The sequence below is a fragment of the Pagrus pagrus genome (genome assembly GCF_965226575.1).
Source record: "Pagrus pagrus genome assembly, chromosome: 18".
In the NCBI taxonomy this organism is placed as follows: Eukaryota; Metazoa; Chordata; class Actinopteri; order Spariformes; family Sparidae; genus Pagrus; species Pagrus pagrus.
In genome coordinates, this window is record NC_140202.1 from 24,809,551 (window position 1) to 24,830,760 (window position 21,210).

Consider the following 21,210-nt stretch of genomic DNA (forward strand, 5'->3'; position numbering starts at 1 on the left):
GCGGCAAGGCAGAGCCTGATTGGTTAAAGCCAGGTGGTTGAACATTCACCGTTAAAACGCGGAAATCAGAAGTCAGTCATAGCAACACTAAAATTTGCCTTCAGAAAAGACAGATACAGCCTCGGCACACCTGTTCAAACGCACAAGTTGACATCATGCCGAGGAGGAAGGAGATTGTTAAAGGTAAGAATAAGGCTGTGAGTCTAATTTGATTTGTAATTTGATATCTCAGTTGCTCAGTTTCATTTACTGGGAACTTCACCTATTTCGTCAACATGTTAAGCTAGTTAGCTTAGTAGCTGGCTAGCTAACGTTGTGGCGTTTGGGTGAGCACCAAATCGTGTCACATTTATCCACGGACTTTGACCCTGGCCTCGGTATATGATTAATAAAAAACATGTATGTCATGGATTTGAATTTCACCTTTTTCTACCTTTCAGGTGGCGCTCCTATTGCTAGAATCCGAGAAAACTCGAGACTAATGCACACCCATGTGAGTATTACTGGAAATCTTGCACTGTGTCATTATCACTGTGGCATAACAGGTCTGTCCAGTTTTAATGTCGCTGCTGGTAACATGCCACCATCAGATAGAAAGCCATGGCAGCTCTTACTTTGTTTTAGTCAAATTCAAACTGTCCCTGTAATCCAGCCCTTATAAAAACGAAAACACTACAGTTAGGGTACATTACACTTTACATAAAATAATCTTTGTGCACATCTAGTTTCAACTTTACAACAGTCCCTGTTGTGACAGGTGACAGCCAACACACGATCAGCTGATCTTTTCTCCTTCTTAGGAATCTATGGTGGATTTCATAAATGGACGTCACTCTGGGGGCTCTTTGCTGGATGTCGTCACCTCTGTCTTCGGTAAGGCATTTTCTGGCTGTTGCAGGTTACTTCAAAGTCACCATGGAGAAGTGAGCTAGGGGGTATTATTGGATTTTAAACCAGTGTTATTCATCTTATTTATTAGAGATGGCAGATGTTAGACAAGCTGATGGCGGCTAACACAAATTCACAGCCTTCTTGGTTAGTTCCTGAATCACCCTGTGAATGCCCATGTCTGTCAATATATATATCTAGACACATCAAGTTTAGGTAAAACAAGACAGACATGGTGGTTGCTAATTGGGCTTTTTCTCCCTTACCAATTTTCTACTTTTTTGGGGGAAATCATTGCTTCAGAGTTGCAAGGGTTATTGCTGGAATATCTGCACGGATGATATCTACTTATTATCAGGAGTAGACAGCACAGCACATATACAGAGACCAATTACAAGGGTGTGGAAGGCAATCAGCTCCTTTTTGTGACGTTAAACTGCAGATTGCATCCTGTTCAATGTTGCCATACTCTTCTCTACTGTTAATATTGTTTGCTGAGCTGACTATCAAGGTTTATGGTTGGCCTTTTTATGCCAACTGTGTTACATTCCCTTTTAAGAGTGAGCGAGGAGACGAGCTAACCTGTCATTTTATTGAGAGAGGTTTTGGGTGTGAGATCTTCTTTTGGAAAACATGAGTCAGAAGAGGGCAGCCAAGGGATGAAATGGTAGGTGTGATGCCACTGGAAAGCTAAAGTGTTTGTAACTGTTCTGAACAAACAAACATTCAGACCAAGTCAGGCGTTTTGGCGAAAATTCCAGTCTTCCCATTCAATCCGAGTGTGGGCAGTGCACAACTCAAGTGTTGGCGTCATGCTGTGGTAGCCTATCACAGAAGCTGGCAATCAGACACTAGGAATATAACCTACTACTATTGTTAAAATAATTCTTCGTTGATTTAGAACTGGAGGAAGGAGATCGGAGTCAGCTCAAAGTTCAAACAAGGGTTTTAATCTTGTACAAGAGGAGCATTCACAGAGCAACACGCAGATCAGTTACAAAGTGAAGACTCACTTTCTACAGAGGAAATCAGGATATTTATCTCTCTCTCACTCTGGGTGTGTCATCACTATAACAAATGCTGATTCAAGCCTTCCTACAGAGAGGAGGATGTTTACCATTAGTTTCAGTACCTTACTTAGGTCATAAAACAAGGCAATAAAACAAGGTCATAGAAGAGGTCACAAGTCACAGGTCACCGTTCACATTTAACAGTCCCTCACAAGGGGGCTGTGTAACATCAATTCACATTCTTCTACATGTAGTACAAAATTCTCATCACAACTGTAATACTTAAGATCAAAGTTTTTTCTTGTTTTTTCTTGTTTTTTCATGTTTTCTTATAAGCATTTGTTGACATAACACATTCAGTGTCAGGTCAAACAAACGCTGTCATTTGGCCAAAAAAGACACGCGCACAAACATTCAGGTGTCTGCTAAATTGCTCTGAGTTTCTATTCTGTTGCTTGGGGCCCAAAACAACATTGTGCTGCCAAGAGACTGAACCAACAAGGGAGGAGAAATACTCTGCAAAGTTGTTGTGGATGGAGAAAGCCTCTGTGGAAGAGTTGCTGCTCCCAAGCTGGAAGCCGGAAACCGGGCATTATACACAAACGGTTCACAGACCAACGATGAGACTTGTTTCCTCCTGCGCTAATCACAACAACATCTGATTTGGTCTGATTACAGCCTCAGGCAGACTGACAAGCATAGCGTCATAGAAACTGGGTGATGCAACATCATTTAAATATGAGGTCATAGGTGCATATTTTTCCAGCAGTCTCTTCTGGAAAAGTGCTTTAAGAGTTGGACTTGTTCACATGAAAAGATGCAGACAAAGCTGAGTAACAAAAAACAGAGCTAGAGAGAGATGGTCAAAGGAGTTGTGAATGTCAGATTGATGATCTCTCAATTTAGATGTTGGACAGGTGAGAGGGGAGGTGGTTTCCTAAGCCGTATGAAGAACAGTTCTGATGTATACAGTACAAGCGTATACAGGTGCAGTTATTCATCAAGCTCATTAAGACTAGGAAAGGTTAATAGGCAAGTTCTGCTACTGCACATGCAACTAGTAATATTCTTTACTGAACTATACTTTCCTGTCACTCACTAATGTTTATGCACCATCAAGATCTGAAGGACAACAGTGATGAAACAGATTATTTACCCTGTTCTTTTATAATTCTGATTAAAATGTGTTTGGTTCACCTAAAAGAGGGCACTAGAGTGAATAATTGGATCCTTTTTGTGTTTGTCTCTTTCTCCCAGGTTTAGATTTTATAAGGAACAACCTGGAAGAAGACCTCATTTATTCAGATGATGAGGACGATGATGATGAGGACGATGATGATGATGATCACTTCTATCCACGCAATCATGCCCACAGGACTTTAGAACCACATCCACGAATTAGACAACTCACTGACGAGGTATTACACCTGTGTTTCGTTTTCAGAATCAGAATCAGAATCAGAATTCCTTTATTTGTCCCGCAAATGGGGAAATTTCTTAAAGGACCTGAGCTTCCTCAGCAGATGGAGTCTGCTCTGACCTTTCTTGTATATTGCTGTAGTGTGATGAGACCAGTCCAGTTTATTGTTCAGGTGAACTCCCAGGTACTTGTAAGACGTCACCATCTCAATGTCCGTTCCCAGGATGTTCACCTGAGTGCAGGGTTGTTTGCGCCTGCGAAAATCCACCACCAGCTCTTTGGTCTTCCTGGCGTTGAGCTGGAGGTGGTTCCGCTGGCACCAGTCCACAAAGTCCTGAATAAGTTCTCTGTAGGCTCTGTCGTCCCCGTCCCTGATGAGGCCGACGATAGCAGAGTCGTCAGAGAACTTTTGTAGATGGCTGTGGGGTGTTTGGTGGGAGAAGTCAGCAGTGTACAGGGTGAACAGGAAAGGGGCCAGGACTGTTCCCTGTGGGGCCCCTGTACTGCAGACGACCGTGTTCGACACACAGTCCCGAGTCCTCACATACTGTGGCCGGTTGGTGAGGTAATCGAGGATCCAGGACGTGAGGTGTTGGTCCACCCCCGTGAGCTCCAGCTTGTCCCCCAAAAGTGCAGGCTGTATGGTGTTGAAAGCACTGGAGAAATCAAAGAACATGATCCTCACAGTGCTTCCAGGCTTCTACAGGTGAGACAGTGATCTGTCCAGGAGGAAGATGATGGCGTCGTCCACTCCGATACCAGACTGGTACGCAAACTGGAGTGGGTCCATAAAAGAACCCACCAGAGGGCGGAGATGGACAAGGACCAGCCGCTCCAGGGTCTTCATCAGGTGTGAAGTTAGAGCAACTGGTCTGTAGCTGTTGAAGTCCTTAGGGTGAGGGATCCCGTCTGGACCCGTGGCCTTCTTCACCTTCATCTTCCTCAGTTCATTCCTCACCTGGATAGTGGAGAGGGACAGATTGGAGCAGGGGGGCTGAGTGTCGGATGGGGGAGGTGGGTGAATGTTGGGGGGGCAGTGGGGGGAGTCTGCAACATGAAAGCAGTGGAGAGGGAGGTAGAGGTGAGAATGGGGCAGGAAACAGTGGGGATGGAAGAGGTGGTGGGGGGCAGCAGAGATGACTGGGCCGGGGGAGGGGTGGGTGTCTGGTCAAACCTATTGAAAAATTGCTTCAGGTCGTTCACCCACGTCTGATCCCCGGCAGCCTGGTTTCCTCTGCCCTGAGATTGTTTTAAGGCTTTTCCAGACTCCACTGATGTTACTCTGCTGCAGCTGGTCCTCCATCTTCCTCCTGTAGCTGTTCTTCCCCTCTCGGATCTTCCTTCTCAGCTCCTTCTGCACAGCCTTCAGCTCCTCCTTGTTTCCTGACCTAAAGGCCCTCTTCTTCTCCTTAAGGAGAGCCTTTATGTCAGGGTTGATCCAGGGTTTGCTATTTGAAAATCACCGTACAGTCCTGGTGGGTACAGTGTTTTCAACACAGAAGTTTATGTAGTCCGTTATGCATCCTGTTAAGCTGTCAATGTCCTCCCCATGAGAAACACACAGTTCTTCCCACAAAGTAGAGTCAAAGCAGTCCCTCAGAGCCTCTTCAGACTCCTCAGTCCAGGTCTCCACTGGTTGCCTGTTTACGAGGGGCATGTACACAGGCAGGACTGCTTTGACTCTACTTTGTGGGAAGAACTGTGTGTTTCTCATGGGGAGGACATTTTGGGGAAGAGATTGGAGATTAACTTGTATCACTTACCTCAGATTTTTTTTCACCAGGAGGCCGATAAACATGCAAAAGAATTGATAGAAGAAGAGGAAAAACGTAAGGAGAGAACAGAGAGGAACAAGCGAAAGAAATTGGTCAGTATTGGCACAATTATTAGGATTTAACATCATTTCGTGAATGTTGGTTTTGCTTTTTTCTTTGACAGTGATTTGCAACACATGTTTTTTCTTGCTGTTACAGCGTAAAAAAGAAAAGAAAAGATTAGAAAAGGAGAACGCAGTTAAAGACATTATACCTGTAAGTATTCTTTGGTTCTGGAAATGCAATACAGACTGCGAGACCTTCTCCAAAGCAAAGCAAAGCTGATTGTTTGTAATCTCATATTTTTTGTCATCTCAGGAGGGAGAACGAGCGAAGTCAGACTCCTCAGAAAATCAGGAAGAAAATCCTGTAATTGAAAGTAATGCAGAAACAAATGCATCTCCTGAATCTGCTAGAACACAACATGCAGCAGAGGCAGTTGCATGTGATGAGAACGGTGGTAAAAATAAAATTGAAGAAGAAAATATTGTGGAGGAGAATAAGAAAAAAGATGAGGAGCAAAAGGTTTGTGGAGATTTTTTGTTTGTCACATTACTGTGTTTGATTTGTTTACATTTGCTTGTGAACTCCGGTTTGACATGATAATCTTAAAACGATCACCCTGTGTTTGATTGTCCTCAACAGGATTTGGATTTAAATAATTCATATTCTTCGACGACTAAATCGGTGCCAGAGGAGACGTGTAACCAGAAGCCTGCAAAAGAAAGAAAAAAGGAAAAAACTAAATTACAGGAAGTTCAGCCGTCCAAGGAGAAAAAAACAAAAGAAGTGCAGAAAGCTGAAGCTCAAAAGAAGAAAGAAGAGAAACCTGAACCCAATAAAGAGGTGGGAACACTGAAAACATAATATTTATGTTTCCTTAAGGCGTTGATAACAAGTTGTTTGCCACACTCGAGTCACATCAGATGACAACTACTAAATCTTGTCGTTTTATCAGTAACTTATTTTAATGGATAATACACCTATTTTAAATGATTGTCAACCTGGAAAAAAAAGTTATTTTCTTTTAAAAAAATCTCTATCTGTATTTTATGGGGTCAAACAATAGCTGGTTGGTCTTGAAATCATCTCATCTTTGACAGGAAGCCTCAGGCAGATGTGTTTTTTCCTGCATTCCTCAACATGCAGTCAGTTTACTAATGTGCTGCCTCTAATTTTAACAGAAAATTGTGGATGCTAAGGCAGAAGACCTGGCAAAAAAAAGCAGAGAGCTTGCTGGTAGGTTCTATTTCCATTGAGAATTTGACAAAACGATCATGTGAAGGTACTGAAGCAGGCACAACTGTCTCTGCTCTTCCCTCCAGGTATTGGTAATCGTTTGGCTGCCACTGGTCAGTACAAGATGGCAGTGAAATACTTCACTGACGCCATTAAATGCAACCCAAAGGAATTTAAGTAAGAAGACAGACTTAAATTGACTTCAGCCTTTCGTTAAAGCATCCAGAAGCATTTACCGATAATGACCTTGAATTCTGTTGACATGTTTCTCAGGTTGTTTGGAAATCGGTCACTCTGTTTTGAAAGACTGCAGCAGTATGAAAACGCTCTCAGGGATGCTGACCTGGCACTCTGCATGGAGCCAAACTGGATAAAAGGTTTATTTAGGAAAGGGAAAGCTCTCTGTGGGCTCAAGGTAAATCACTGCTTCTGTATCCAGATAACCTTGCTTTGGTGTTTTCCTTTCATGTTGCAGCTGGCTTGGCTTTTTTAGAAAAACACCTCCTCTTGTGGTTAAACCTGTTTGCAAATGAAGAATTTGATCGTATTGGGAAATAATTTCACTCAAGTTCAATGCTTAACTAATAGTAAATGTGCTTTATTACCTAATCGTTAAACCTTTACTTACTGCCCTTTATTCCTCCTTCACTTCTGCAGAGATACTACGAGGCCTCACTGATCTACAAGGAAGTGTTGCAGCTGGAAAGTTCGAGCAAGGAAGCAGCGCAAGAGCTGAAACGGGCACAGACGTTGCACCTCATGGTAAGAGAAGCTCACAAGGCATAAAAAAAATCCCCTGATTGTTTAATAAATGACTGTCACTTGCTCACCACAGTGACTGAAGTAGAGAACTGAGAGCATGTAAAGCTCATGTGAAAGTTAGCTGTGGTAACTTGTGTTACTGGCTCTGAATGGTAAACAGTTGACACAATAAAAGGAAATAGAGGACCTACAGCTTTTTGGATGTTTGGTTGGAGAGTCCAACTTTCTATAAATGCAACGCTCTCACTTCCGGAGCCGTTTGTTGCCTTCACCTGGTTTGTTTTTCACTCTGTAGTTTACGTTCATGTTTTAGTTGGTCAAATAAGTTTCATTTATTCATGTCTTCTGGTGGTTGGACAGGTGTATACACCTTCCTGAGGAAGAGTCTTTGTTGTGGCTTTTCAGCAAAGTGTGAGGTATCGGTCCATGTCAGAAGTTTTGACACCTTCAGGTTTCCCACACTCTTCACTGATTCTGTGTGGAGGGGGAGGTGGACGCCCTCATTTGTTATCCTTGTCAGTCGACAAGTCAACAACCATCTCTTATTTCGTTGAGGTGTTGAGGCTCAGGATGTTGTTTCTACACCACTTACACCGCTGTCACACTGGACAAAAAACCCGCTAGCATCTGGCTTTTATCTATATTGTGAGCTGCTACACTCGGCTTTCACTCCCGAGTCAATTGACTCTGCAGACGTCACAGGTGTTTGACGGCTCTGATCGGCTGTGATGGAGACACAACACCAGGGGGGACATGCTAATTGTCAGGTGCAATGCTATCATGTGTGTTAAAGTTAGGGATGTTGGAGCGTTAATAGTTTTCCATCGGTCTCTGTGCAGCAGCAACATGGCGAGCGCAGTGCAAATCAATTTCCGCTGTCAAATTGCTTCTCATTTCATTATATGAATTGCGTTTTACATCCTTGATGCCTCTCTTGAGATTCTCCTGTGCTTCACTGTAGATGTTTTGTCATGTGACCTGAGAGCTGAAAGTTTTAGAGGGGATTAGATGCTATTTTTAATGTCCTGGTAGTTGGTTTAAGTTTCAGATGCAAATTTTCTGTCAGTTTTGTGTTTACTGTGTGTATGCGGGTATGATGTTGGCTTATGAGGTTGTTTTTTTTGACTGCCATTTTAGGAAATGGGATTCACCTGGGCGCAGAGCTCCGAGGCCTTGAAAACACACGCCACCTTAGAGGAAGCCGTTGAATCTCTGTTCGGTGGCGACTGTAATCCCGGTCCTGGAGGTAAGCGTTTCAAAATGTTTCTCTGCAAAGCTGCAAAGGTGACGCGTCGCTTCAATGATGAACTCTCTGAATGTTTGTCGGCTCTCTTCAGAATTCGGTGCCAGTAAGGACAACGCGGATCAACCGTTGGTCCAGGAAGATGACGAAGATGCGGGAGAGTGGATCGTCCGACAAACAAGTCGTCCCAGAGCGCTGCAGATCAGAGATATTGATGCTTTGGACCAAAACAGATCAGACTCTCAGTCACCAACCCCTCGTTCAAGAAATTCTGTGAAACCGTAAGTTGGATGCTTGTAATTAATGTTCATTTCTACATGGATGATGGAAACGTTTCCTAACACAGTCGTTCTCAACCTTTTTAATGCTTGTGATCCTTTAAAGTGACACAATGTTCACACATCACATGTCTCTCAGATTTCTACCTTTTAAATTAGTAGCTTAGTCTTTATGTTATTGTCTTAAACTCTCCTGATACATATATTATTTTTACATTACTTGTGTGCAAATAAGATAAAAATTGGGGAAAGACCTGATTATGAGATTAAAAGTCAGAAAAATTTGAGATCACTGGTGTAAAAGGTTAAAGATTTCTTGTGTGATCTCTTGTGACGTCCCAACCTCCAAGAAGGAAACCGCTGCCATAATGTTTGTTATATATGTGCAGTAATTCAAGTTACTGTGATTCATATTCAGTTTTTCTTGCGATCTTCAGTTCACAGAACTCAGTTTGTGTCGAACTTTGGATCCTTTGAATTTGGTATTTACGTGATCATTTTCCGAATCGTACCCATAGTGCAACATCTTTCTCTTCTGTTTTGTATGAAGGGAGCTGTTCCCCATCTGGGTCGGATCCTTGGCCCCTGCCGTCACCTACACAACGCTCCACGAGCTCTTCAGCAGGTGAAGTACCTCAGTCTGATCTCCTTCACACCTCTGAGCAGGTTTTCATTTTAAGGATGTCGTTCAGCACTTTGTCAGAATCAGATGTTGTCTTGAGTTTACGGCTTCACAGTAGACGCAGAAGTTTTCAGCAACAAGAATACAAAGAATGAAAAAGGCATGGCAAAGGTTAATTTAGATTCCCTGATATATTTTGGATAAGAAATTGGCTGACGTTGTAGTGTTGGTATATGACCACCAGAAGGCTCAAGTGTATAGACTCTGAGCCTGTTATGTATCTATATTATTGCTGCTTAACTAATGTCTTGATTTGCCCTTATTGACTCCAAGATTAAAGCTTGTGTGTTAACCTTCTCTTCCTTTTCTCTCTGTTAGAGCTGGGACGGTTTACAGCATCAAGATGCTGCTCGAACACCAGTGTGCCTTTGTCAACTACACCAAGAAGGAAGACTGTGACCGAGCCATCCAGTGCATTAATGTATGCATCTTTTTTACTTGTCTTAGTGATATTTCTTCTTGTAAACGGTATTTTTCATTTAGGGAGTGTTGATATTGACCAAAATCTTCAGCTGGAGCCACAAAATAAACATCTTAAGCTTAAGTTCCCTGATGTTGCAGACAGCAAAGGCACACAGATTTATATTTGGTGTAAGTGCAAAGATAAAAAATCAGATAATACGAGTTTGTATTCACAACTTGGCAGATTCTAAGTAGAGTCTAACTTTGAGACGAGAGTAAAACGTATTGTTTGATTGTGTTATTGAAGCATTGACTGAAGACCGTGGCGCCTTCACTCTGTAAAGTTATTCCTACTTTAGAGTCTGTCTGCTTCTCTTTAAAACTGTGGCATTATTTTCACATCACACAAATCGACCCTGACACAAATCTTATCGGTTGTGTCTCCATAAAACCAATTTTCTATTCTAAGCTGTGAGGCTCTTCAGTGCGGCTCTGATAAATGTCACTTAGGCCATTTATTTTTCAACACAGCAACTTTACAATATGGAAGGAAATGTGGTGATATATAAACTTTTCTTTAGCCTGAGCCGTTCCTTTAACTCTTGTTTGTTTACACTTTTTCAGTTATGACTTCTGTAAACAAGTGCAATATCAATAATTGTAGAACAATGATGGAAAATGTTTGGATACTGCTGGATTAGTCTACCAAAAGAAAATGAATCGCCAACAATTTCGATATTGATTGATCGTTTCAATCATTTGTGATTAATGTCAAACATTTGCTGGTTCCAGCTTGTTATTTCTGAGGATTTACTGCTTGTCTTTGTCATTTATGACAGTAAATCAAGAATATTTTGGGATTTGGATGGTTGGTTGGACAAAAGAAGTGATTTGAAGACAACTTTTCAACAGTTTATAGAATAAATGGATAATAAAAGCAATTGTTAGTTGCAGCCCTCGTTCTGGCCAGGAGTGTTAACTTTACAGAACGTACGTTGCTGTGCTTGATGAGCAAAATTGCTGATTTTAACTGCTGTTAATGTCGACATGTTTTCAGGGGATGGTGGTCGAGGGGGCTCCACTGTCGGTGCGATATCCCAATAGAATCCACAATGGACTTGGTATGTCCAGAGCGGCCGCCACTGACCCATACTCACGCCCCGGGTAAGAACATGCTTTTCTTCTTACCTCTATTGATAAAAGCACTGTTTAACTTTGAGTTAAAACTTTATCTTCAAGTGTAAAATTATTCAAATCATAGATATTAGAGGGGAAACATGTAGATTGTCAGTTGTATTTCATTGTTTTATCTTTAACTGGTGGATGTAAGTTTTTGATGTAAGTGATTTTTTTGGGCTAAAGTATAAAATGGTGAAAAGGCCTCCTGAATCTTGAAGTAAAAGATTGTTTCTCTCTGTTGTCGCAGCCCGTACAAGAAGGAGTGCTTCTTCTGGAGGACCACGGGCTGCACGAGACCAGACTGCACCTTCAAACACGACCCAGAGCACAAGAACATTGACAAGGACAAATTCACCAGTAGACTGGGAAACTTTAACATGTAGGAAATCTAAATTGACAAGCATGCATCATGTTTCCTTTTGACATTTGACACAGTGGTGGAGCCAGACTGGGGCTGCTTTCTGTCCCCCTTTTTGTTTTTGGATCTTTTTTGGAAGAATAATTGTGTTTTGATGCGTTTGGGTTTGATTCGTTTGCAATTTTCTGGAATTGTTTTCACCGTGACGGCCCCACCACTGTTGTACGAATACAAAAGGACACAACAAACTTCATCATACTGCTGTATTACTGTATTAATTTGTGTGCATCCAGCTTTGAACATTCCTTTCCAATCTGGTTTTGTCAGGGATTACTTCTGATTATCTAATCTGTTTAAAGATTGTGTTAAACACTTGATTTTTACTTTGTATTGTTTTAAAATCATTTTTTAACAGATGTTTCTGTTCTCTCAGTCACCACTAGGTGGCACTGTAACCTTTTATCCCTTAACTTTAGGGCAGCAAACATTGAACTGCTCACACATTACAGGCTGTGATTGATGGTTAGTTTTGCTACCGGCACATTTATTGTGTTCTGTTTAATGATGAAGTTGTGCTCTGTGATTAGAGTGCAGGGGCATTGAGTTTTGTTAATGTGCTGCGTAACTAATGGTTCAGTTCAGTATTTATGTACATTATGTATACGTTTTTAATGGCATGTCTGATGGTGAATCTGTTTAAGTGATGTTTGGACACAAACTGTCACACATTAAGTGCCTTTTAGTAGCACTGTAGGCTGCAGTTTATCATGGGTCAGCCCAGAGGGATTAAAGCCTCAAATTGGAGAGTGTTAATGTTGTGCCATACACATTAAAGGACAAGTTCACCCAAAAGCGAAAGTTCAGTCATTATCTACTCAAAACCAGAGATTCACAGCAAAACAGCGTTGCAGCATTTGAAGTAGATGGGGGAAATGTATAGGTACTGGTTATATAAACTGCTCAAACATGTTCTGATGTACGTTGTATAATTTGTTGAGAACAAAATGACGTAATAACAGTCAGTGGAAACCAAAACCATCAACCCACTGAAGGCTGGATTCGAAATGACAGGCTGACTACAGTGAGGGTTTGTGTTAGGTCAGGGTTTGTAATCCTAAACCTAACCTGAAGCTGAAGCGATTAAAATACAAAACATTGTCCGTGTTGCTCCCATATTCTGACTTGACACACATGAACACACTGAAGTCAGAAGAACGACTTCCAAGATCGTGAAGTGGTGCCATCCGAGGAGCACATGAATGCAGCAAAAGTCTGCTTGAGGGCCGTCTGAACTGGATGGCCCGAGACACTGATTTGAAAGGACCTTATTTACGCCCTTTTTGAGGCTGAAATCTTCTCTGTAGCTGCTAAGCTAAAAGCTCAAAGATATAAAGAACATCTTTTCAAATCAATTTGGGATCTCAGGGCTTCTGGAGAATTGGATTACGCCGGACGAGCTATATGTATATATATGCTACTTTAAGTTTAGTTTAAGAAGGGACAGTGCAAATGAAGAAAACACAAGTTAATACATGAGTTCATTACTATTTTTCATCTGTAGTCGCCTGGCCTTGGTCTTAAAAAGGCTTCCTAAAATACAACAAGACAAGACAGACGGTTAAGAACATTTAAACCAGAAGCGAGACACAAACAGTACATATAAATGCTGCAGGGTTGTAGACTATGAAACTTCACCTGACTTTCCATCCGCATGAGAGTTAGCAGGTAATGACTGAATTTCCATTTTTGGGAGAACTGTTCCTTTAATATATATATTTATATATATATACAGAACAGGACCAAAGACTTGGTGTAGGTGGAGCAGTACATACGGATATGAATCACGACAGAGAATAATAAAGTCGGCTTCGTGATAAACCGCGTCAGGCTGAAGCAAGATTCCTGAGAATGTAACTGAGTGTAATTTGGGAAATCACTATGCGGTCGCTGTCCCGCTATCAGCAGATTAACCCCGGCAGCAGCTGTGTATCCTGTTGCAGTGTCCTTGAGCGAGAAGCCCTCTGCAGTCGGCCTGAGTCAGAGCAGAGTGCCAGTTAAACACCTGAAAAGTAACCATTGTCCCAGAGGTTTTATCTAAAGCGAGGTTCTTCTAATCCTAAAATACCTCGCTCCAATCCTCCTGACTGCGTCTCCTCGCCCGTTAATGTGGGTGGGATTTGTGTAAGATCCCTCTTCGCTGAAGCCCAGCCGGTTTGTTATTTGACTCTGGAGCAGTCCAAGGTCACTCTCTGTGACTCCTGTTACGCAACGTGTGGGGTGTGAATTACAAAACCTTCCCAAAGAGCTGAATAATTACCTAAAAATGAGGTCGGGAGCGGTGGAGGGAAAAAAAGTCGAGGCGTTTAGCTGTGAAAAGTGCTTAGTCTTGACCTCGCAGATGGAGCAGTAATTGGCTGATGGTGGCATACCTCACAAAGCCCTTTTGATCTGTGTGAGATTTGAGAGCATGAAAGGCCTGTAATACTAACAACATGAACTCTGGGTGAACCCATAGGCAGCACTGGGACATGCGGTTCATACATTACCAACTCGCAAAACAGGGGTCTATATATTTAATCTTATTGGTCTGCTTGGCTTTGCTTGGCTTAAAACCTGTGCAAATGCAGATAAAGTCTGATAAGAGGTGAGGGTTCACAAACCGGCTGGAGTCAACATCCCGCCACTCTGAGCCCGGACGAAGCCAATCCCTCACTTAACTAAAGCAAACAGCAGGAAGATTAAGTGCATCTTGTTAAAAGGCCGCTTGGTTTGTAGAGCTTTTAGCAGATTTCTCTCTTTCTCTCCCTCCCAACAGGAGGGGAAAGGGGGAAAAAAAACAGAAAATGAAGCAGCAGACATGACATGTTGCTCTCCCACTCTTTTGCTTCTTGATATATTGCTATGCAGCAAAAAAAATCCTCCCCACTCCCCCTCAAGAGAAGTTTAGAGTTGGCGTAATTGAATGCGTTGCTGCTATCGCAGGGACACATAATCTAATTTTTATTCTAATTCTGTGGTTTCCCTCCGCTGCTAAATAAACTATTGATGTGACGTGAGGGAGTAGCTGACTCACGCTCTGTATCAACAGTCTGATTTGTTTCTCGGCAAGCCAAAGTAAATGCTCGGCTGCAGCCCTGCAGCCGCTCAGCTTACAGGCCTCTGTGTGAACTTCATAACCTTCCCAGCAGGGCTGCTGCTGTTTGCTTGTCCTCTTTAAAAGGAATGACACTTCAAACATAGCCGAGTGTGTGTTTTGGAGCAACACACCTCATTTTTGTGCTTCATTTCCAACAAATTATTGCAGGAACATCTTTAAAGTTTTTTAAAAAAGGCCCCTGAAAACGTTTTTCCTCAATCATCTGCTCGCTGTGAGTGATGTCCTTCATAACACACAATTTTCTGCTAAAGCTGGATTAGTTTTGGTTATATCACAAGAGAAATATCTGTTCTTTACTGTTTTTATCCGTGCTCGTCTCGCTGTTTTTAAAGCAGGGAGGGTTTTTCAGGCAGTGTGAATAATCCAGCGAAGATGTTCGGTCTTGTAGATTATTTCTTTTGCCATAAAAGAGACAAAACGCACAGTAAACAAAGTTAAAGATAGATTTGATTGTCTGAATAATATCGTTAATGTGAATCTGTTCGGCTGCAATAATCGTGAAGTGAACCTCTGATATCGTGACATAAACATTTAATCTCATTTATCCATCTTTTAATTTCATTTTGTCAAAAAGAGTCAAGCTTTTCAGCATGAAAGTCGACATTTGTTATCTTGAAACGATCTTAAAAGACATTTAATTTAACATCTGATACCTGCAGACACCCTGACTTTAATGTAGATGTATAAACAGTTGTGTCTTAATGAGCGTGGTGACTGAGATCAACAAGATGTTCTGATGTTGGACTCGCACAATGGGGGAGGCATCTGCTTCACTGCGGTGACTTCCTAACCGTCGGCTGGATTCCTTTTGTTGCTCTGTGAAATGAATACAGTAATTGTCAGAAAGAGAAATTGACCTTCTCTTTAATCTCGACAGAGGCCCCCTTAACACGTTAAAATAGCGCAAACCCAATTAGGGAATTGATTGCTTGCTTTCATTTTCCTCATTTGCATCAGGGTCATATAGGGAAGATAAATTAACGTCTAGTCTTTTGTCCACGCTGTCATTCCTGGTTACGGAGCATCTACTGCTAAGAAATGAGCAGGAGAGAAGTCTTTTGTGTCCCCTTGACGAACTCATCTCTGATTATCTGCTGTTAAACACCTTCAGAAATAAAGACTTACAGAAGATTAAACAGTCCTCTTTCATACTGCTGTCTGAATTCACAAGTTTTTATGTTAATGAGATCATTCAAAGGGAAATATCAGAGTTTATGAATAGGTCAGCGTGAGCCTTTCTTTATTTCTAGCCATATTTAAAAGGTCTTCTACAGGTTTTAAATGTGATGTTTCCATTCAGTTCCCCATGATTAAAGAAAAACCTCCATTTCTGTAATTGCCAACATTGCTTTTAGTTTGTCTCTACAGCATTATGTAAATCTTTATTATACATTCATTTAGAAAAAGGCTCAGTAATTTCCTTAAAACAGCTGGGCGCTGTAGTTTCCAGCAAACGCTTATCAAATAGAAATAAATAGTGCATATGCTGGGGACTATTTTCAGCTGTGGATTCATACACATTTGATGCACTGTGAGTATTTGCAGAAGCAGGACGGTGAATGTGGGACAGTCATAATAAACGGTGCCATGTTCATCTTCATGTTCAAAAGAGGAAATCTGATAAGTTGCCTGAAGTGATGCCAATCCAGGAAGCGTCGGTCGGGCCAGAAGCAGAGCCCGGCCGATATATTGGTTGGCCTATCACAGCTATATCGGCATCAGCATATAGGCTGTCCGATATGAAACCATATTTTCTTCAGAGATCACAAAGCAGTAATTGTAATTATTTGTAATTATTATATTCCCAGTAAAGTTGGTTCTAGTGCACTGATATCAGTCAGGACAATAAAGTTTACTAAACAACAACATTTGAGGGATCAGTGCAAATAACACATTTATCGATCAATGTCATGCTCGAGTCTGAAGCAAGTATAAACCCTCCGTGATGTCATCAATTGGTTTGTGAATTACCACTTTGAAGACTTGGCCGTTGGAGCCAGGAGTAACCACATCTGGAAGAGAAGGTGGAGCTGAGGAGGATCTCCGGATTGGATCTGACTGAGAACCTGAGGACACGCCATGGTAGCGGCTCGTAAATGACAATGTAGCCACGCCCTGAATCATAATCCTGCTTTATCATTTATTTTACTCTAAATGGGACCAGAATTAAACTCATTAAGAACATGTTTACTGAGGTAATAAGTCAAGCGAGAAGTAGGGTCATTTTCTCATAAGCTTACATACAATCAGACCAGTGCAGTTGCCCCCTGCTGGTCATTAGAAAGAATGCAGGTTTAAGACAGCATTGGCTTCACCTTTTCAGACCTAGAAGCTACAATTTGTCCATATTCGACAAATTTGCAGTCAATGGTCTGAAGACTGGAAGTCTGAAAATGAAATAAATCTGCTCCTCATCTCACTGTGAGGCTACATTAGCCGCTACTAGCATAACACCTTGCATTGTCGGTAAGGTAGGCGCCGGATATTGAAAAGGAAGAAGAATGTGTGGACCAAAAACAGGCTGCATTGATTTTGATTTTCCTTTTTCAAACTGTTTTTTTAAAGCTGACAATGATGTAATAAGATCTATCAGGCTTTGGATACGCAGACAAAACTTCTTTCAGATCAGCTCATTGTTGGTTTTGGTCTTTTCGTGGGATTTGTTGATGAAAAGAAAAATATTAAACATCTGCAGACATCATCTTCCAAACTTTCTTTTTTCCGGTGGTTGTTTTGAAAGAAGGAAAAAGCTACAATACTTTTAACAATAGTCAACAGTAATATAATGATTTAAATAGTGAACACATCCGGTAAATACACTGGTGCTGCCTTCATAACAACCATGTCTTTTATGTTCCTGCACGTAAACTATGTTCAGTAAAGCTGTCTGCCTGCATCCATAATGTACACTCCCGTTTCTTTACATTTGAATAAATTATTCAGCAGTGCAGCTTTTTATGTGTACATGATATGTGCATGTTTACGTTCACACACGGAGACTGTAGGGTGACGGGGAGGATAATGGCGTTGAGTCCCTTTGTTGTCTCTCCTGATAAATGGCAGTTTAAAGGTTGAATCTCACATCTCTTTCATCTCCGTCAGACGTGCACAGACACAAATTCTGTCGCTTTATGTTGGTCTGTGTGATCGATTGAGGAACGGCCTGTACGGGAGCACAGTGTCATTAACATGATTAGAAGCTTGTAAACAACAAAAAAAAAAAAACGACTTCTGGGTTTTTGCGGGATGTTAAAACCTGGGCATGCCTCGACTTGTGTTTCCTTCAAGTATTTACGTAACTTAATGGGGCAAGAAATATGCGGCCTGTGTGTGCGTTGGAATCATTAAATCCTTCCCGTCAGGTTGTATTTCATCTCGCTATCGACCTACGTATCTGGAGGTAACATGTTCAAGGGCATGAAAAATGTCAAGGCCTGTAAATCCTCTCATTGTTGCCTGGAGGAGTTTGACTTCCAATAATTGATGCCCACTTCCATTCATCACCGTCCTGCAGAAGTCTTAATGCTCAATCTCGCTCTCTCTTTTTCACACATTGTCCTGTGGCTTGTCTTCCGCTTTGTGTCATTCATTTTTTCAAAAACCATACATTAACCTCTGGAACATTGTAAAAAGTAACGTCACCATTAATCTGCCGGTTATTCCTTCGGACAGTGATTTATAACAGGAGACACTTGTAATAAAACTTTGCCCTGCAGGCTTCTTTTTACAAAACTGTGTGCTTCCTGTGTGAATGAAACCTGCTTCCTTTAATACAGATAATGTCACCTCAGTTAAAGCCTTTTATTTAAAAAAAAAAGAGATTTTGCTCCTTGAAGCCATCAATCCAGTCAAATTTACGACTTCGCCACTTTTGCGCCACGCCGAGCTTTATTGTTTAAACGCCTTGTGTACGGGGGAGACAAGGCAAACAAGCTGGTTTGCTGTGTAATGTTTACCACCTATTTAAGCAGCGCTGAGGAGGCTGTTTATCTCTCTTGCGCTTATAGCAACCAGGATGTCTGGGACGATTTAAGACTTCCTCCTGCTCACCCGCTTTGCTTCTTTTTCCCTGTTTGAAAATGCTGCAGAGGATCCATCTATTCCTCCCGTTGTAATGAACCTCCCTGGGGGCCCGGGCGCACCATGTGAAGACGCCTTAGTACCAGAGCGATTCATTACCTCGGAAATGTGAGCTTTTGTTCCGTTTTCAGCGGAGCCCCATTAATCTTGGGCTGCCTCCTGGCATGCAGGCCAGGTACTGCTTTGGTAATTACAGTTAATCATCATTCAGACGTGCACATGGACTGCGGGCTCCTCAGTGGTTTACATGCAGGGGCAAATCTGCCCCCTTACACAGTTGTTTACCCCCCTCCAACTGTAACTCTGTGTCCCAGTTGCACCATAAAGCAGCCTCATTTTTTTTTCTTTTTGGAGAGTTTTCAGTAAATTGTGTCCGTTAAGGTTTGGCCTGCCCTGCACAAACAAGTAAACACCCAGCGCCGCCCTCCCGGCAACCCGCCCTCTAAACATTTATACTATCCAGCTGTCAGCGGTGCACAGTTACCGGAGCCTACTGTTCACCTGCCGTTTATGATTGTGATTAATGGACAGATTACAGGATGGATGATTTTCAGGAGCAACAAGCAGAAAGAGACCATCTGTATGTTCTTGCAGCAGAGGGACACGTGGAGGCGGATAACTTCATCACCCGGGGTTTCCTACTGTCACCGAGAACACACGCAGAGCTGCGAGAGCTGACATGTTTACGTTTACAGAGTAAATAAATAATATAGATGGTTGTTTAATGGTTTGTGAATGTGCTTATTCCCCCCAAACAGCCCGGTTACTTTATCGTACATTAGCTGTAAGCTAGCAAGCAACGGCACGCACCGAGGGTGTGTGTGCCCATGTGTTTACAATCAGGTCAGCCTCTGACTCAACGCAGCACTCACCAGAGACTCTCCTCTCTGTAAGACTCTGCCCACACAACACTCTGCAAATGTCTTTCGTGTTGTTTTGATCGAGAGATAGTGTTTGCACTTTGGTCTAAAATATCTCGACAACTATTGGATGGATTTCCTTAAAATAATGAACTGATGGTCAGATTCAGAGGACGAATCCTATACCGTTTTTTAACGCAAGTAAACCAGCTAAAAATAAGGAATGGACTTCTTTCCTCGATGTCATGAACGCGCCAGAAAACAGGTAACAGCAGAAAGCAGCATGGAGGACAGTGACGATGTTATGGTGGTTACTTTTGACCATTTATTATAGCGGGAAGAGGCATTTGTTCATTGTTTATTGTCCAAGTAGCGGACATTGGGCATTGGACATAAATATATATGGGGCCTTCTACTTCCAGCTTTTCAAATGAGAATATCTTAATATCTTTATATGTAAATATCTTTGGATTTTCAACTGTGGTTCAGACAAAGCAGGCGACTTAAACGTTACCTAAATGATATCTAAATCCCTATTTTCTGACATTTTATAGACGAAACCTTTTATAATGAATGTAAACAAATGTCAACTGCTCCGATTTCGTATTCAAATCCCGGTAAAGCAGTGCAGAACAAATACAAGCTTGGCTGTTGGAAGATTTAGTAGAAAGTATAACCCAAATGGCATTATTATATAATTCAATGGGAAAAAGGGATTTCCATTCTGAGAATAATGAAGCATTACTCTATCGTTTATCGTTTATTATTAAATAGCTCTAAAATATTCAGTAAAAACGGCTCATAAAGGGGGTAGCGTCGTGTCAAAACTAAACTACCTCATCTACTTCTGCTTCGTGTTGTGATTACCTGATATTGCTGCATTCATCCGTAGGTTAAACTCCTTAAACAGGTGGATAAAAATGTACTGATAATACAGTCAGAGCAGGAGAAGCAGGGTGAAACAGAAGAGACAAAGACCAATGTGTGCGCCCACAGCAGGAGGGAATGCACCAGAATCTGTGTGAAGGGTCACAACTCTCATTTTGACAGTTGAATTTCTTTACTTTACTGATTCTGCTGGTTATTTTCTGGTATCTTTATTTATTAAAGCGGGATTTTTCTGTTTTGGAAGCACACCTTATCTTGAAAGCACGTCCTACTGTGTTTTTCCTTTGTTGTTTTTTCTGATATGAGTCATCTTGTGAGAGAAGGTGTCAGTTTTTTTCCACAACAAAACCCTTCAGCTGTGTGGTTCCCCAAAAGAACAGCCAGTCAGCCATCCATTCAGCAAGATGAGAAAAGAAAAAAAAACAGAAAGGAGAAGAAAACACGAGCGTCTGGGGAAACTGTGAAGACTCTTGATCAGCTCGCTGTTGCACATTCCTCTAAAGACCAGCCACAAGCTCTCAGGGTATTGATTAACATTTTAGATATGAGCAGAGAAGAGAGACAATGTGTGCTGTTCTATTAGCAAAACGAGCCCTCAGAGGTTTGGTTGTTTGTGATTTGAATGAGGATAAACTCGGCCGCTTAAAGGCTGCGGCAGCAAATGAGATGAGAGTTTTTTAGTCTGGCTGACCTCCTTTTAAAGGGGAACAAAAGCAAACTCAAACAAGAGCGGGCTGTTGTTTGCTCTGACTGATAAAAAAAACAAAAAAAACACAAAAGCTAGAGATTGGTAATGACGGCAGAGTATGCTGAAGACATTCAGGGTCCCGTCTGTCGGAAATGAGAAATGAGCGAGGGCAGCGGCCTGTTATCTGATGTCAGAGGAGGAGAGGAAAGATTTCCCCGGGTTTGTTTCGCACCTGTTGCGTTGTGCATGGAGTGTGAAGGAG

The 21,210-nt window shown here is 41.8% G+C and overlaps 2 protein-coding genes across 7 annotated transcripts in view; one reads left to right on the top strand and one right to left on the bottom strand.

Annotated features, from left to right (window-relative positions):
- Nucleotides 1-57: 57 nt before the first annotated feature.
- On the top strand, nucleotides 58-12,244 carry LOC311274387 (uncharacterized protein). Its single transcript, XM_084382035.1, has 18 exons — nucleotides 58-183; nucleotides 441-493; nucleotides 801-873; nucleotides 3,156-3,316; nucleotides 5,102-5,185; nucleotides 5,292-5,348; nucleotides 5,451-5,657; nucleotides 5,778-5,978; nucleotides 6,317-6,371; nucleotides 6,458-6,548; nucleotides 6,645-6,786; nucleotides 7,029-7,133; nucleotides 8,271-8,379; nucleotides 8,471-8,657; nucleotides 9,205-9,279; nucleotides 9,655-9,757; nucleotides 10,796-10,902; nucleotides 11,165-12,244. Exons 1-18 carry the CDS (start codon nucleotides 156-158, stop codon nucleotides 11,298-11,300), a joined length of 1,974 nt encoding a protein of 657 aa, XP_084238161.1. The 5' UTR covers nucleotides 58-155; the 3' UTR covers nucleotides 11,301-12,244.
- A 127-nt stretch (nucleotides 12,245-12,371) lies between these two features.
- LOC311274389 (uncharacterized protein) overlaps nucleotides 12,372-21,210 on the bottom strand; it is a 39,204-nt gene continuing 30,365 nt past the window's right edge. For all 6 annotated transcript variants that reach the window (XR_014624755.1, XR_014624756.1, XR_014624757.1 and 3 more), the window contains one exon: nucleotides 12,372-15,248. Coding sequence is in view for 1 of the 6 variants with exons in the window: in XM_084382037.1 (XP_084238163.1) it covers nucleotides 15,103-15,248 (146 nt within the window). In the remaining 5 variants the exon portion in view is untranslated. The remainder of the gene's footprint in view (nucleotides 15,249-21,210) is intronic.

Excerpts from the sequence above, each read along its gene's own strand:
- LOC311274387 (XM_084382035.1), top strand. The coding sequence starts at position 156 with ATGCCGAGGAGGAAGGAGATTGTTAAAG. Across the intron at positions 5,979-6,316 it reads AACCTGAACCCAATAAAGAG|AAAATTGTGGATGCTAAGGC; the intron begins GTGGGAACACTG and ends TAATTTTAACAG. Across the intron at positions 9,758-10,795 it reads GAGCCATCCAGTGCATTAAT|GGGATGGTGGTCGAGGGGGC; the intron begins GTATGCATCTTT and ends ACATGTTTTCAG.